Raw genomic sequence first — 14335 nt, forward strand, 5'->3', positions numbered from 1 at the left:
ATTTTATTTTATTTTTTTTATTTATTTTATTTTTTTTATTTATTTTATTTTTTTTATTTTATTTTATTTTATTTTATTTTTTATTTTATTTTATTTTATTTATTTTATTTTATTTTATTTTATTTTATTTTATTTTATTTTATTTTATATTTTATTTTATTTTATTTTATATTTATTTTGGGTGAGGCAACTCTTGGTTGACCTCACAGATTGCAAGGACCTTGTCAGCTTACAATCTCTTATTTTTTTATTTTTTATGCCTGCAGCACCTGGTCTTCCTAGGTGGTCTCCCATCCAAGTACTAACCAGGCCTGACTCTGCTTAGCTTCCAAGATCAGATGGGATTGGGCTTGTTCAGGGTGGCATGGCCGTAGATGCCCTCATCTCTTTTAATTCTTTGTTCAAATGTCACCTTCTCAATGAATCTTGCCCTGATGACCCCATTTTAAATTGTAACCCCATACCACCCCTAATCCTCTTATTCTACTCTACTTTACCTTTTTCCTATAGCATTTACCCCTGTCTAACATATTATGTAATTTATCAGTTTGTTATATTTATTTTTTGTTGTCTATCCCCATTTGTTGGATACAAGCTCTATAAGGACAGGGATCCTTGTCTGTTTTATTCACTGATGTTTCTCAAGTGCCTGAAAACATGTCTGGACAGAGTGGGCACTCATTAAATATTTGTTGAATAAATGCATTAATTAATGAATAGCATTCTATTTAGTTCTCTCTGAATATATTCTGGCAGCACTCTAGACCAGCACTCTCCAATAAAAATATCCTGCAAGTCATGCAAATTTAAATTTTTCTAGTAGCTACATCAAAAAAAAGTAAAATAAAACAAGTGGATATTATTTTAATAGAATATTTTAATTATATATAATTTCATCATATATTTTAATAACATATTCTACTTAACCAAATATATCCAAGCTATTATCATTTTAACATATAATCAATGTAAAAAAGTTGTTAATGAAAAATTTTCCATTTTTTTTCTGTAAGGCTTCAAAAGGTAGTGTGAATGATGATACTTACAGCACATCTCAGTTGGAACAAGCCACATTTTAGGCGCTCATTAACTACATGTGGCTAGTGTATACCAAACTAGGCAGCATGGCTATGGACCAACCTCCATCCTGCTCTTAGAGTGATCGTTGCTCAAGCCAGACATCTGAGTATTCTCTTTTATAGGTCTTAAGGATTTAGACATTACAGTTCAGATTTTCTGATCTTTTTTAAAACATTTAAAATTATATCCTTGCATATTGCTCCACTATTTTCTTTCTTTATTCAACCACACTGTACCCTGAAGTCCAACAATGCTACATGGAGTTCCCCCAACATTCCACAGGCAGTTCAATCTCTCTATCCTTACGTGTGCCCCACTTTATCAGCTCATCACTGTCAAGACCTAAACAATTTACTATCCCCCTGCTCAGAAGCCCTTTCATAGCTCTGAGTAGTTATGCATTCCCTTCTTTGTGTTTTCATCCTTGAATTATGTTTATTCTTTTGCATATATTATGCTATAATGTCATCAGTCCTTCAAGGGCAGAAATCAGGAATTATTGCACATACTAGGTATTCTATAAGTGGATAGATAGGTAGATGATAGATGGATAGGCAAATAAATCAAATGAATAAGTTCTAAATAACCCACAAGCTCAGAGTATGAATGAAGGATGGATCTTGGCAATATTGTACACACACGATATATATTCCATACTTATTGATCATTATAATGATGTTTCTTCTTATAAAAATGGTATTTAGTGTTCCTAACCCTGATATAAACCCTTCATCTGGAATCATTTCTTTGGTAGAAAGGACCAAAGCACATCATCATAATCTGGTATAAGGATAATGACTTGAAGTATATTGTATCAGTATCCTACTACCCAATTATGACCACTTTTGGTGTTCATAATCTGATGGGAGTAGACTAAATGAATCTCACAGCTCTGGCTCAGACTCCAAATTTATTTAGCAATAATAGTAGTATTAGAAGTAGTAATGATGATGGTAATAATGACAATAATTAACAATTATTATAGTAATCTAAAGTATAGTAATCTAAAGTAAAGTATAGTAATCTAAAGTTTGCAAACTTTAGATACAATCTCATGCTTAAACTCAACTGGTCAAAAATGTAACTATTTTTCTATAACTGAATTTAATTTATCTCTGGATCCATTTTTTAATTTAACAGTAGAAAGCTCTTAATATTGCATTTCAGGCTGACTCAATCATTTCAGGTTAAAAATTTATTTAGTCTTTGGAGGGTAGTTCAAAGTTCTAACTCTACTTCTGGGCTGTTTCCCTCTGAAGGGTATTTTCCTCCTCATCTCTGTGGAATGTCAGGTTTCAGGAAGCAGATGATGAAACATCAAGGTATAGACCTCCAGTTCCCATTGGCTCTGATAATAGATAGCTGGTCCTGCTGGGTCTTTAGGTGGCACCATCTGCCTGCTTCAGCTTCAGCTGGTCTTCACAGTAAAAATTGTTCTCTATCTCTTTTACAGTCAGAGGTCCAGTCTCTGACTTGGGTCTCACTTTTTCTCTCACTAATATTTCAAAATCCACTGCCATCCTCACTTCTGTATCTATCTCAGATGTATTCATGAGGAAGTAGGGCTGTTGGATTGAAGAAATGTTCACAAAAGACCTATAGGCCACTCCTCATGGATTTAATCCACATGTCTGTCAATCTGAAAACTTTTAAATCAGTTTATCTTAGGGTTTCAGATAATCTCAGGCCACCAAACTTACCTGAATTTGACAGTTAATACAATGATGTATTCATCAGGATTCTTTTGGTTGCAAGTGAAAAAGTAAAACAGACTCAAATTCACTTAGCAAAAAGGAAAAAAAAAATAAAAAAAAGGAAAGGACCAGAGGGGAGGGAATGACAAGACAATGGAGGGAAAAGGGACGGGAAGGGAAGGAAGAGAAGAGAAAGAGAGAAAAATTTTAGATTATGTGATATATTTATGAACGTTTTTGATGGCAAGTAACCAAAATCCAACTAACCAAAATAAAAATAAATGAATTGATTCATATAACTGAAAAATACAGGATAGAGCTTAATTTGGACAGGGCCAGTACTACACTACATATTCCTGTTCAGGCAGGCAACCTCAGACTTGTATTCTGTCCTCTTTGCAACTCCAGTATAAAAAGGAGTGTCTCTTTCCCAGTATTTTCCATCGAGTTCCCGGGTTAAAGGTCAAGCTCTAATTGGCCTCTTTGGGTCATTGGTTTGCCCATAGTTGAACTAATTTCCGTGAGTTGAGTACTCTTTGGCTAAGCCAGGATCAAATGACAACAATCACTGGAGTCAACTGCACCTAAACTTCAAGGACTGGGAAGGGTGAATTCACCAAAGGAAAATTAAACTATGTTATCAGAACAGGGATAAAAACTTTGTATTGGCCATGCGGACATAACAAATATCTACCGTAGATGGAAACATCTATATCTAAGAAGAGAGCCTGCTTGAAGTCCAAATTTATATCAGAAAGTGTTGTATAACTGTATGAACTCAGAGTTAAGAAGGAAGATGTCTTTAGGCCTCTCCTTCTGGAACTCTGGGGAGAAGGTTCTGGGAAGTTTGACCTCTCTTTCTAGCACCATGAGCCTGATCCTTGAAAAAGGGACAGTCTCCCACCACCATCTTGTCATTACCCGTCTCAGTCAACATCCCCCCACTTACCACACATGGTCAATATTCATGGGGCTAGCAAAACTGAGGGAAGGAGTCTCTTTGGTGTTCATAGCATTCTTCCTATCTAGATGTGGGAGTGTCTAAATTAGAAGAGATCCAGATTATGGTTCAAATGCTCTGAATAAGGAAATAAGAGAAAAGAACAAGTTTTAAGTAACCTATTTCAGTGTCCTGCTGTATTGCTAAAGAGCCACAAAATACATCTGAGTTATGCCGTCTCCAGAGCATTGTGGGGAATGGCCTAATTCTGACTGACCGGACCCTCATTGTTAATCCATGTCACAGTTTAAAAGCAATAAAGCTCCCATTCACCATGTAGGTGATTACTTACCTTGGGCCTGAGGTCATAAGCCATATCTGCAATCAATAAAACAAATAACAACAACAACAAAGGAAAAAACTACTTCAATTTTCTCAAATCTCCCAAGATTTAAAAAGAAACAAAAAGTTACTGGTGTGTTTGCTGACTGGATTGAGTATGTGGTTCAATCATTTTGATTTACAATTGCATCTTTGTCCTTGTAGAAATAACTCTGCAACTGAACAATGGGAGATGGAAATGGATTAACCTTATAACATGGGGATATAAGATGTGTTCTAGGGAGCAGGCCTCCATTCGAGGTTAATGCAAAGTCTTCAGTTTCTATGAATATACAAAATTAAAGAGCATTCTTTTTTCTTTTTTTTTTTTGCTTTCTTTTTCTTTTCTTTTGATCTACCATGAAAAGGGTGTTATCAGCAGCGTCTAAGCTTTCGTTTTATATTTCCCCTTATGTATTTTGCATCATAAAGCTTTTAAATCTGTTTGATGTGTTCCAGGAGCTCTGAAGTAATCTTGGGTGTTGCATAAAATAGACTGCAGAAAAATAAAAGACAAGAGGTCATTCTGGAATATAAAGTTTATGGGCCATATTGCAAATACAAATGGCTTTTTCATTTTCCAGAAATAAATAAATCTGAGTCTTCTCTTTGCATGTAAAAGGGGCATAACACTGGGCCAATGATTCTCAAACCTAGGCATACATCAGAATCACCCAGACAGCTTGTTAAAACACATATTGGGAGGCCCCACCTCCAGAATTTCTGATTCAGTAGGTCTGAGAATTTGCATTTCTAACAACTACCCACGTGCTGCTGATGCTGCTGGTCCATGGACCTCACTCTGCAAATCACCACATTCTACTAAATTGAATGTACATAAGAAACCATTCCTCTTTCTCCAGCTGATCAGAGAAATAGTTTACTAGGTGCTGATATCACCATCGATTCATTACTGCTTCCAAAATGCATATGAACATGGAAGTTGGTTGGGGAACCCCACTGATCTGGACCATTGGAATTCTTGCTGTCCCACTTAAACTTGGTCAGCTATAAGGAATGTGAAAACAAACAATGACCAACCAAATGAGAACAAGCAAAAGCTCTTTATTCAGAGCTGCTCTAGCAAGGGAATCATTTGCATTTTGGCTGAGACACAAAGGCAGAAAGATGAGTAGGAAAACTCTATGGTAGGAAGAAAAGAAAGTCTTCAGGTATGCCCCGATAAAGACTGTGGCCTGCAGAAGCTGCAGGTAGGCTAACTAGAAGTGGGGCATCCTGTGCAATTGGTCAGGGGAGTATGTTTGACTTTCTCTGGTTTGCCCTAAATTGGAGGCAGAGATAAAAACTAAAGAAATTGTCAGTTATTAATCAAGTTCTGGCCATTTTGGGTCAACTGTTACAGAAGTTATTGTTTGTCTTCCTGAATTTTTACCTGGACAGTAGTCTTATTTCTTACAAGTCTGACTTACAGCAAGCTGACATCCTGAACTGGTTATTGTAGGTAATGGTTGGTTTCCCGAGCAGGTTTCTGCAGATTGTAAGTCAGAGTTCTGCTTTCATTTATGGTCTGGCCACTGTCTGTTCATATATTCAGTCTCTCAGGATGCACAGCGGACACTCACTTTTTATAGCTAAATCCTTGGTATACTCCACAATGGCCAATTTCAATTAAATAATGACTGATTTTTATTAAGGGCCTCCTATATGCAAAGAATTATGTTAGGCACATGTATTTTTATGCCATAGGCACCAATGTCAGTAAGGAACAGCTGGAGTTATTTGGGCATCAAGGAGAAAGGTGAGTGTATGTGTTGCTTAGAATCTTCCACCATGCTGACTATAGAGGGGAGAGGAAGAGGAAGTCCATTATTCCTTTCCTTTCTGAAAGTTGGAGGAGCTGAGAACTTAGTTTTACACCATCACATTAGGATTTGGTATGCTTCTCTGCTCTGTAGAATCAGATCTCCAGGGCCATGTCTGAAATGCCTTTACTCCCTGTAAGCCTGGCACTCCTCTGCTGCAGGTGGATGATCTGAAAGCCAAGCTGGCCACTCAGGAAGTGGAACTGAAGCAGAAAAATGAAGATGCAGACAAGCTGATTCAGGTGGTGGGTGTAGAGACTGAAAAGGTGAGCAGAGAGAAAGCCATGGTGGATGAGGAGGAGCACAAGGTGGCCCTCATCATGCTGGAGGTGAAGCAAAAGCAGAAGGACTGTGAGGAAGACCTGGCCAAAGCAGAGCCAGCACTTACAGCAGCCCAGGCAGCTCTCAACACCCTCAACAAGGTAGGATTGTCTGCCATGCCTGCTTATCCCTCAGGGGAAGGAGCAGATCCCTCCTCTGACCCAAAGACAACTCGGTACCCTACTGTTCCAAAGAGATACAAGGGTAAAGTTGGAATTTCTTAGAGTGGAATTCAGCCATCATTAGTTTATTCTTTAAGCAAATAAATATTTATTTAAAGAAACTTATATGTCAAGCTCCACAAGCTACCAATGGAATCCAGAGATGTGAGTTTTAGAATCAGTCAGGACAGGAGGAGCCAACTAGTCGAGGCTCCTTGCTTCACAGATAAGAAAGCCAGGGCCCAGAAAGGAGAACTGACTTCCCTTGCATCACAAATCTCAATATTAGAGCCAGACTTGAACTCATCTTCAGAATCCAAGCCCAGAGATCTTTTGGCCATGCATCCCATGGCCATTTTACCCATTATGTACTATGGGATACACAAGGCTTTTAAGACCCTATGAAAGTGTTTGAGATAAGAGAGTAAAATAAAGTGTTATTTCTGAAATATGAAAAAAATCTATGTAATCAAAATTAGCAAGCATTCAATAATTAACAACATGTAACTGTCAACTAAATTTAACTAACATGCATAACCATTTGTGGAACAAGCATGACTTGAGATGTATTCATAAAGCAATTTTACTTTGGTTTCCCTTAAATTTGTTCCATGTGTTGGGGGAGCATGTGGTTAGCTGCCTCCGTTAATCATTTTTTACAATTAAACACCTTTCCCATTTGGATAACCATGGGCGAAGGACAAAAAGAAGAAAGAGAAAAAAGGGCACACTGATTCACGTCATCAGGAGTTGGCATTAGAGAGGAACTGAAAAGCTGACCCTTTTTCTGTTGGGATGCTCACTCGGGTTCTTTGGAGACTCTCCACCAGTCATTGGGATTTTTCCCAGGTTTCTTTCTCCTCCTTCCCCTGAGAATCTAGCAACTCAATTGACCCTTTACATTGACCAGGTGATCTATGCCAGATGTGCCATGCAAGCAGCTTGCCTTTGGTCCATGGGAAACACCTGTGCCTTTTTTCTGTAAACACAATCTGAGGGCATGGCCACCCATGCAGCATATTTTCCCTAGTTCCATGGTCAAGAGCTAGCCAACTATTCTCACATTCTAGATTTCTGGGGTATAAATTAGACCCCAGGCCACTGCATTGCTCAAACTATGGGGAAAACATTTAAGCTCTCTGAATGGTCTCCTTAAAGCCCCTCCCTCTAGACTTGATGTGAGAGGGGCAGATGCCCCATATCCTTAAAGGCAGAGCGCGTAAGGCTCACCAACAATTCTCACTAAAAATTCTCCCTTAATCTCCAAATTCTTGACTCTTTTATACCCTCAATGCAGATGAAAGGTTAAAGAGTCAAAACATTGGTCTTTTGAAACCTTCTTTTATTAGTTTTACATAGCCATCTCATACCTCAGTTTGGAAGGTAGTATCTATTGACTTAGGACTCAGCAAATCTGACACTAAACAGGGCACGCTGTAAAATCCTGTTATGTATATTATATATAAATTATACCTAATGTGAAATATGAGTGCATTTTAGTATTTTTAATGATGTGGGGTGGAAGGATCCCTAAAAGTGAGGGCATGTAGTGCCTCTAAAGGCCTTAGATTGGTCTCTACTCTATATCAATAGAAAACAGAAGATTTCTCCACTAGAAACTTTTGAGTATCATTGGATAGACCAGGAATTAGAAGTGTGACCCCGTGTCTCAGCCGGAACCTTTTAATACTGCCAGGCCAGACTTCTCTCTGACTCCTCACAGTGACATCCACTTCAACCTCTAGGCCTTTGATCAGACAATAGTACCCCTCCCATTCCCACCATTTAGGATTCCCTCTCCTTTTAATTCACTGTCTAAATCCTACTCATATTTCAAAACCAAACTTACATTCTATATTAATCTCCCCCTTTTCTGATTTTTAGAGCACAAAGATGGACTGCTTTTTTAAGATCTTTTGACACATAAGATCTTTTGACACAGGAATTATATCTTCTAAGATGAGCTGAGTAAAAATACTGGCTTAACTATTTACTGTATGTGGCTCTGGGAATGATTTTATCTTTTCTGAGCCTCTATTTCCTCATCTATAAAGTGGAGGTAATAGTAATATAGTCCCCATTAGGCTGTTACAAGGATTAAATGAGATATTGTGTGAAAAGTAGCTATAGATGGCAGTCACTCAGTAAATGTTTGTTGTTGATGTCATTATAACCAGCATTAGTTACCTCTTCTGTTTCCGTGAAACTGGAAACAAAGGGAACACCCATAAATACTTTTGGTAATTTGTTGGCTGGCTAGTTAGTTAATTGATTATTGATGGAAATAAACATGTAGAGTTTTAACTCATGGAAATAATGGGACAGGATTCTGAAAATAGCACTGAATTTGAAGCCTAGATATCTCTACCACAAAGGAAGTGAAACTCATTTCAATTGTCATATTGCCCACTATGTGCCTGGCAATATGACAATTGCTTCTAATTAGCTGTGTAGCCTGGCGCAAGTCACTGAAGTTCTTGATCCTCAGTTTCTTTATTACAGAGAAAGGAGAAAATAAGAATTCATGGGCTCTTTGTCTCACACTCTCATTCAATCTCTTAGCAAATTTTTTCAATTCTACCTTCAAAGTATATTCAGAATTCAAATGGTTTATATCATCTCTACTGCTACAACTCTGGTCCAAGCTACCATCATCTCTTCCCTGGACTATTTCAATAGCCTCCCAGTTGGCATCCCTGCTTATACTCTTGCTATAATGACACCTTTGCCCCCTACAGCGATCTAAGTGATCTTGTGAAAACAACAGTTTTACCGTGTCATCCTTCTGTTCAGAATTTTCTATTGGCTTCCCATCATACTCAGAATAAAATCCAAAGTCATCACTGTGGCCTACAGAGCCATAACTTTGCCTGGTCTAACTCTTCTACTACTTCAATTACTACTCTTCCTCTTGTCACTCCACTCTACCCACACTGACTATCTTACTGTGTCTTAAACACTCCCAGCACAATTGCACCCCAGGGCCTTTGAATGAGAAATTGGCTTCGTATGGAATGCTCTTCTCCCAAGTATCCCCATGGTTCCCTCCTCTTCTTTCAGGTGTTTGCCTAAAAGTTACCTTCTCCTGAAACAAATAATAAAAGTATTTATTAATCTAAAAAGAATTTAAGGTATACAAGAAGAAAAATATAACCCAAGGTAAATGATATTAGTAATTGTAATCATCTACATACTGAACATTAATTTAACTAAAAAAAAATTTATATGACCATAATGGAGGGAGGACCATTAGGAGGAAAAGGAGGGAAGTAAAAATAACTAAATATTCATACTCTACCATAAGAAATTACTTAATAGCATCTAAACTAAAAAGAAAAACACAACAGCATAAGCGTGTTCTTTATCGATAAGGAATAAAATGTAGAAGTAATGATGAAAGAAATTGTAAATGGAGACCTGGAGATGAAGTTTGGTGGGCGTGTTTTGTTCTATTTGTGACTCTATTAGAGTTTGTGAATTCTGTGAATGTATCACATTAACAAAAGGAAAAATTTTCAATTTTCAATGGCTTGAGAGCAAAGAAGAAGGCACAGCTAACTGCCTGGCCACATAGAACTAGGAAATAGGCCATGAAATAAGGACTTCAGGAGGAGCATTTTACTAGATGGAGAAGGAGGTAGAAAAGACCATCCCAGAGAGGAGTGATATTTGCAAAGACATGGATACATGAAAGGCTGTAGCGTGTCTGCCTTATAGGTGCAGTGGGCCCTTTGGAAAGTGATGTGCCCTATAGGTGCAGTGAGCCCTTTGGAAATGAGTTTACATAGGTAAGTTGAGCATGATCATTAACAGCCCTATGGCATCCTTAAGAAGTTCAACTGTGGACCAGTGTTTACAATCCACAGGTTACAACCCATTAATGGGTCTCAAATAGCATTTTTTAAAAATTTAAATGTAATTGAAATATAACATTATATTAGTTTCAGTTTTACAACATAATGATTCGATATTTGTATGAATCGCAAAATGGTCACCACAATAAGTCTAACTAACATATGTTAATACACAGTTATAGTTTTTTTTCTTGTAATGAGAATTTTTAAGATCTGCTCTCTTAGCAATTTTCACATATGCAATATAGTATTGTTCACTATAGCCACCATGCTGTACATTACATCCCCAGGACTTATTTATTTTACAATTGCAAGTTTGTACCTTTTGACCCCTTCACCCATTTCATCCACCCCCCGCCTTCCACTTGATGAAGTGAAATAGATCAAACTGTACTACATGTAATAAGAGAAGTATTGCTTTCTGAACCCAAGGACCCCTGGAGTATCCTCAAACCCTCTGCATTCACAGGACTCTGTATTTAAAGACTACTTTCCTGTTTTCTCATCATTTTCAAAGTTAACAATGAATCTTTAGTTAATACATAAAGAACAACAGTAAATCAGCACTTGGTAGTAAGTCTCTGCACATTTTAAGTCTCTGCTTTGGCAGTTTCATTTCACTTTATAGCTAAACTGAAATAAATCCAATAAAACTTTTCCTGCCTTACTTGAAGCATAGTTTTGCTTGCAATTTCATGGCCTTTTTTTTTCTAAAAAGTTACTTGCAATTCTATTTATTTCCTTTGCATTTTTTACAGTGAACTTTGTTATATACAATAACATGTAATGGCATTTTATTGTTAAAAAATAATTCGAATAGTATAAAATATAGAGAGTAAAATATGAAGTCACCTTCTTTTCTACTCCAGGTCCAGTTCTTGTCCAAGAGAGAACTCCTGTTCTCTGTATTTATATTTGTCCAAGAGCAGATATAAAATATATCCAGTTTCAAATATAAATGGATAATGCCAACTGACGGTCCCTTATGAAACAAGACTGTTTCATGCCAATACATACATTGAAAGCTTACTTATTTAATGCTTCCTAGTATTCTATGCTATAATTGTACTCTATTTTATTTAGTTATTTATCTGTTGTTGAGTATTAATTTGTTTTTCTCGCCAATACAAATATCCTTGTGCATACATCTCTATTGCATATGTGCAAATATTTCTCTAGGTCAAATATAAAGTATACTTGTTTGGTAGAACAACATGGCAGGCTGAATAATGCCTCTTCCATCCCCAAAGATAGTCACGCCTTAATCTCTGGAACCTGTGAATTTTACTTCATATGGCAAAAGTGACCTTGTATGATTAGGGATCTTGAGGTAGGGAGTATACTGGATAATCTGTGTGGGCCCTATGTACAGTCACATGGGTCATTAGAAGAGGAAAACAAAAGGTCAAAAGAAGAAAGTTATGTAGATGACAGAAGCAGAGTGGGTAGAAAAAGTTGATGTGACGTCGGGCCATGAACCAAGAAATGAGGCCAACCTCTAGAAGCTGGAAAAGGCAAGGAACAGATTCTTCCCTACAGCCTCCAGAGGGAACCAGCCCTGCCAACATCTTTTGCTTAGGACTTCTATCCTCCAGCACTGTAAGATAATAAATTCATTGTTTTAAGTCACTAAGTTTGTGGTAATTTGTTACAGAAGCAATAGAAAAACTCATGTAAACAATATGCTCTTTTTAAAATATAAATAATGCTCAATATCTGCCCAAAATGGTTGTTCTTATTTATAGTTATGAATACTGCTTTTCTCACATCCTTACCAATCTTAGATATTTACAATCATTTTAATTTTTCTCAAGAGAACAAAAATTTTTTTCATTTTTTAAAAAATTATAAATGGTTTCATTCTAATGACACTGAGAATCTTTTCAAATATTTAGATTTTTTCTTTTGTACATTTCTTCTTCAGGTTCTTTGTTGATTTTCTTATAAGATAGATTTTCTTGTATTGATTTACTTTTTTCATTATAAATTTTTACTATTAATCACTTGGTTGTAAATATTTTCTCCCTATCATTTGACTTTTTACTTAATATCATCAAGAAATATAAAAATCAGATTTTATAATCAAATAATTTTGAAAATTCTAGGACTACAGAGTTGAAGAGACTTCTTTCCTACAGGACTTCTTAAGGCTTTTATTGTGTGATAAGCCTGACACTAAAAGTGATAGAGATAGCATAAGAAAATAAAACTTCAGATTATCTAATTTATGAATAGCGATGTAAGACGTTTATATAAAATATCAGTAAATCAAGTTTACCATGCCACTAAATGGTAAGTTTTTCATATATGACTATTTGTATAACAACAATATACTACCAGCTGATAAGTTTCCCATATATGTCTATTCACATAACCATACCAAACATAGATCAAAGAAAAGCTCTATAGTCATTTTGAGAGGTGTCCAAATGTTACTTAAAATAATTTAACATCAATTCCTTATTAAAACTCTTAGTAAAGTAGGAATAAAAGGATATTTGGATATTGCGCTTATCGTGTTAACAGATAGCAATTAATTCCAATTAGAGCAAAACATCCCAATAGTAAAGCATTGGAAGCATTCCCATAAACATGGAAAAAGCACAGTCGTGATCTCATTTACTACTATCATAAAAATGTGTCCTAGAATTTCTAGCCAATGCAATAATAAATGAAAAGTAGCTGTTGTCTAAATGTTGTAAAATATCACACAAAAAAATGTATTATTATTCATAGATATCATAAAAATATAACAAAAATAAAAAGGAAGGGTTAAGGACCCATTAAAAAATAATTTACAATAGCTTTCGCAATATCAGCAGTAGCCAGTTAGAAAATACAATATTTTCAAAATAGCAACCAAACCACAAGGTACAAATAAGCATAAATAAATTTGCTGAAACTATGTGAAGAAAACTACATATCTTTGTTGAGGGATATAAAATAAAATATGAATAGACAAATAAAGACATATACCAACTGTGTGTTTGGGAAGATTCAATGTTATAAGGATGTTGCTACTCCAAATAATTTAAAAGTTAAATATAAATCTAATCTAACTCATTTAATTTTGGGTTTAGTTGTTTCTAATGTCATTAAAAGTTCACATCATTAGGCAGATATTAAAGATTTAATAAGCAAAATGTGCAACAGTATGGAGTTGGCTAAATAAATTATGGCTCACCAAAATGAGAGAAAACCATGCATAGTGTTTCTTAAAATTGTGTTTTATAAAAATGATAATATCAAAAAGTTTAGGATATAATTTTCAGTGAAAATCAGGTTCAAACATATTATAAACACTGACTGATATGTGTATGTATATATGTTTTTACATATATGTATACATATGAATAAGCCAGATATGTATTTATTCATATATATTCATATTTATATACATTTATTATCTTTCTATTCTATGTTTCTCTGTTAGTCTACCTAATATATATATATTATATATATATATTAAATATATATAACTCATATATATATATTATATATATAATATATATATATTATATATATATATTAAATATATATAACTCATATTTGGTTCTGGGTAGTAAAATTATGTGTGATTCTTGTTTTCATCTTTATCTTCACTAACTATTTCACAATAAATATTCTTTCAACACAGTGTTACCTTATAAAACAGTTACTATTAAGAAAGAAATGAAAATATAAATGAACTAGAAAAATTATCATAAGGTCAGATCAGTTTTTATGCAAAAGACTCTTCTAAACATAAAAATAAAGGACAATATCATGATATTAAATTTGACACAGAAAAACTAAACTTCTATATATCACAGAATATTATAAATGAAATTTTTAAATTAAAAAGGTTAATATCTTTAGTATGTAAAAAGCTCTTATAAATTGTACTAGAAATCTACCATTTGTTTCCCCTTTTTGTCCATTTACTCATTGCCCTTCCCCACTCTGTTTTCTGTGACCTGGGAGACACTTGAATCAATTGCATCAAAAGTGCTCTCTTGATCTCTATCTCCCAGTCACCTTTGGCCAATATGATCATCAGCAGAAAAGTGAGGGAGAGAGTGAGATCGGCGTACAGCAGCCC

At 35.4% G+C, this 14335-nt stretch overlaps 1 protein-coding gene and 1 pseudogene across 3 annotated transcripts in view; one reads left to right on the top strand and one right to left on the bottom strand.

Annotated features, from left to right (window-relative positions):
• The window catches only part of DNAH9 (dynein axonemal heavy chain 9), a 310371-nt gene that overhangs the window by 213675 nt on the left and 82361 nt on the right, over positions 1–14335 (top strand). For all 3 annotated transcript variants that reach the window (XM_039847368.1, XM_039847369.1, XM_039847370.1), the window contains one exon: positions 6080–6340. In XM_039847368.1, coding sequence (XP_039703302.1) covers positions 6080–6340 — 261 coding nt within the window. The remainder of the gene's footprint in view (positions 1–6079; positions 6341–14335) is intronic.
• On the bottom strand, positions 258–376 carry LOC120590007 (uncharacterized; annotated as a pseudogene).

This window comes from Pteropus medius, unplaced genomic scaffold (assembly GCF_902729225.1).
Source record: "Pteropus medius unplaced genomic scaffold, Ma_sr-lr_union100, whole genome shotgun sequence".
NCBI lineage: Eukaryota > Metazoa > Chordata > Mammalia > Chiroptera > Pteropodidae > Pteropus > Pteropus medius.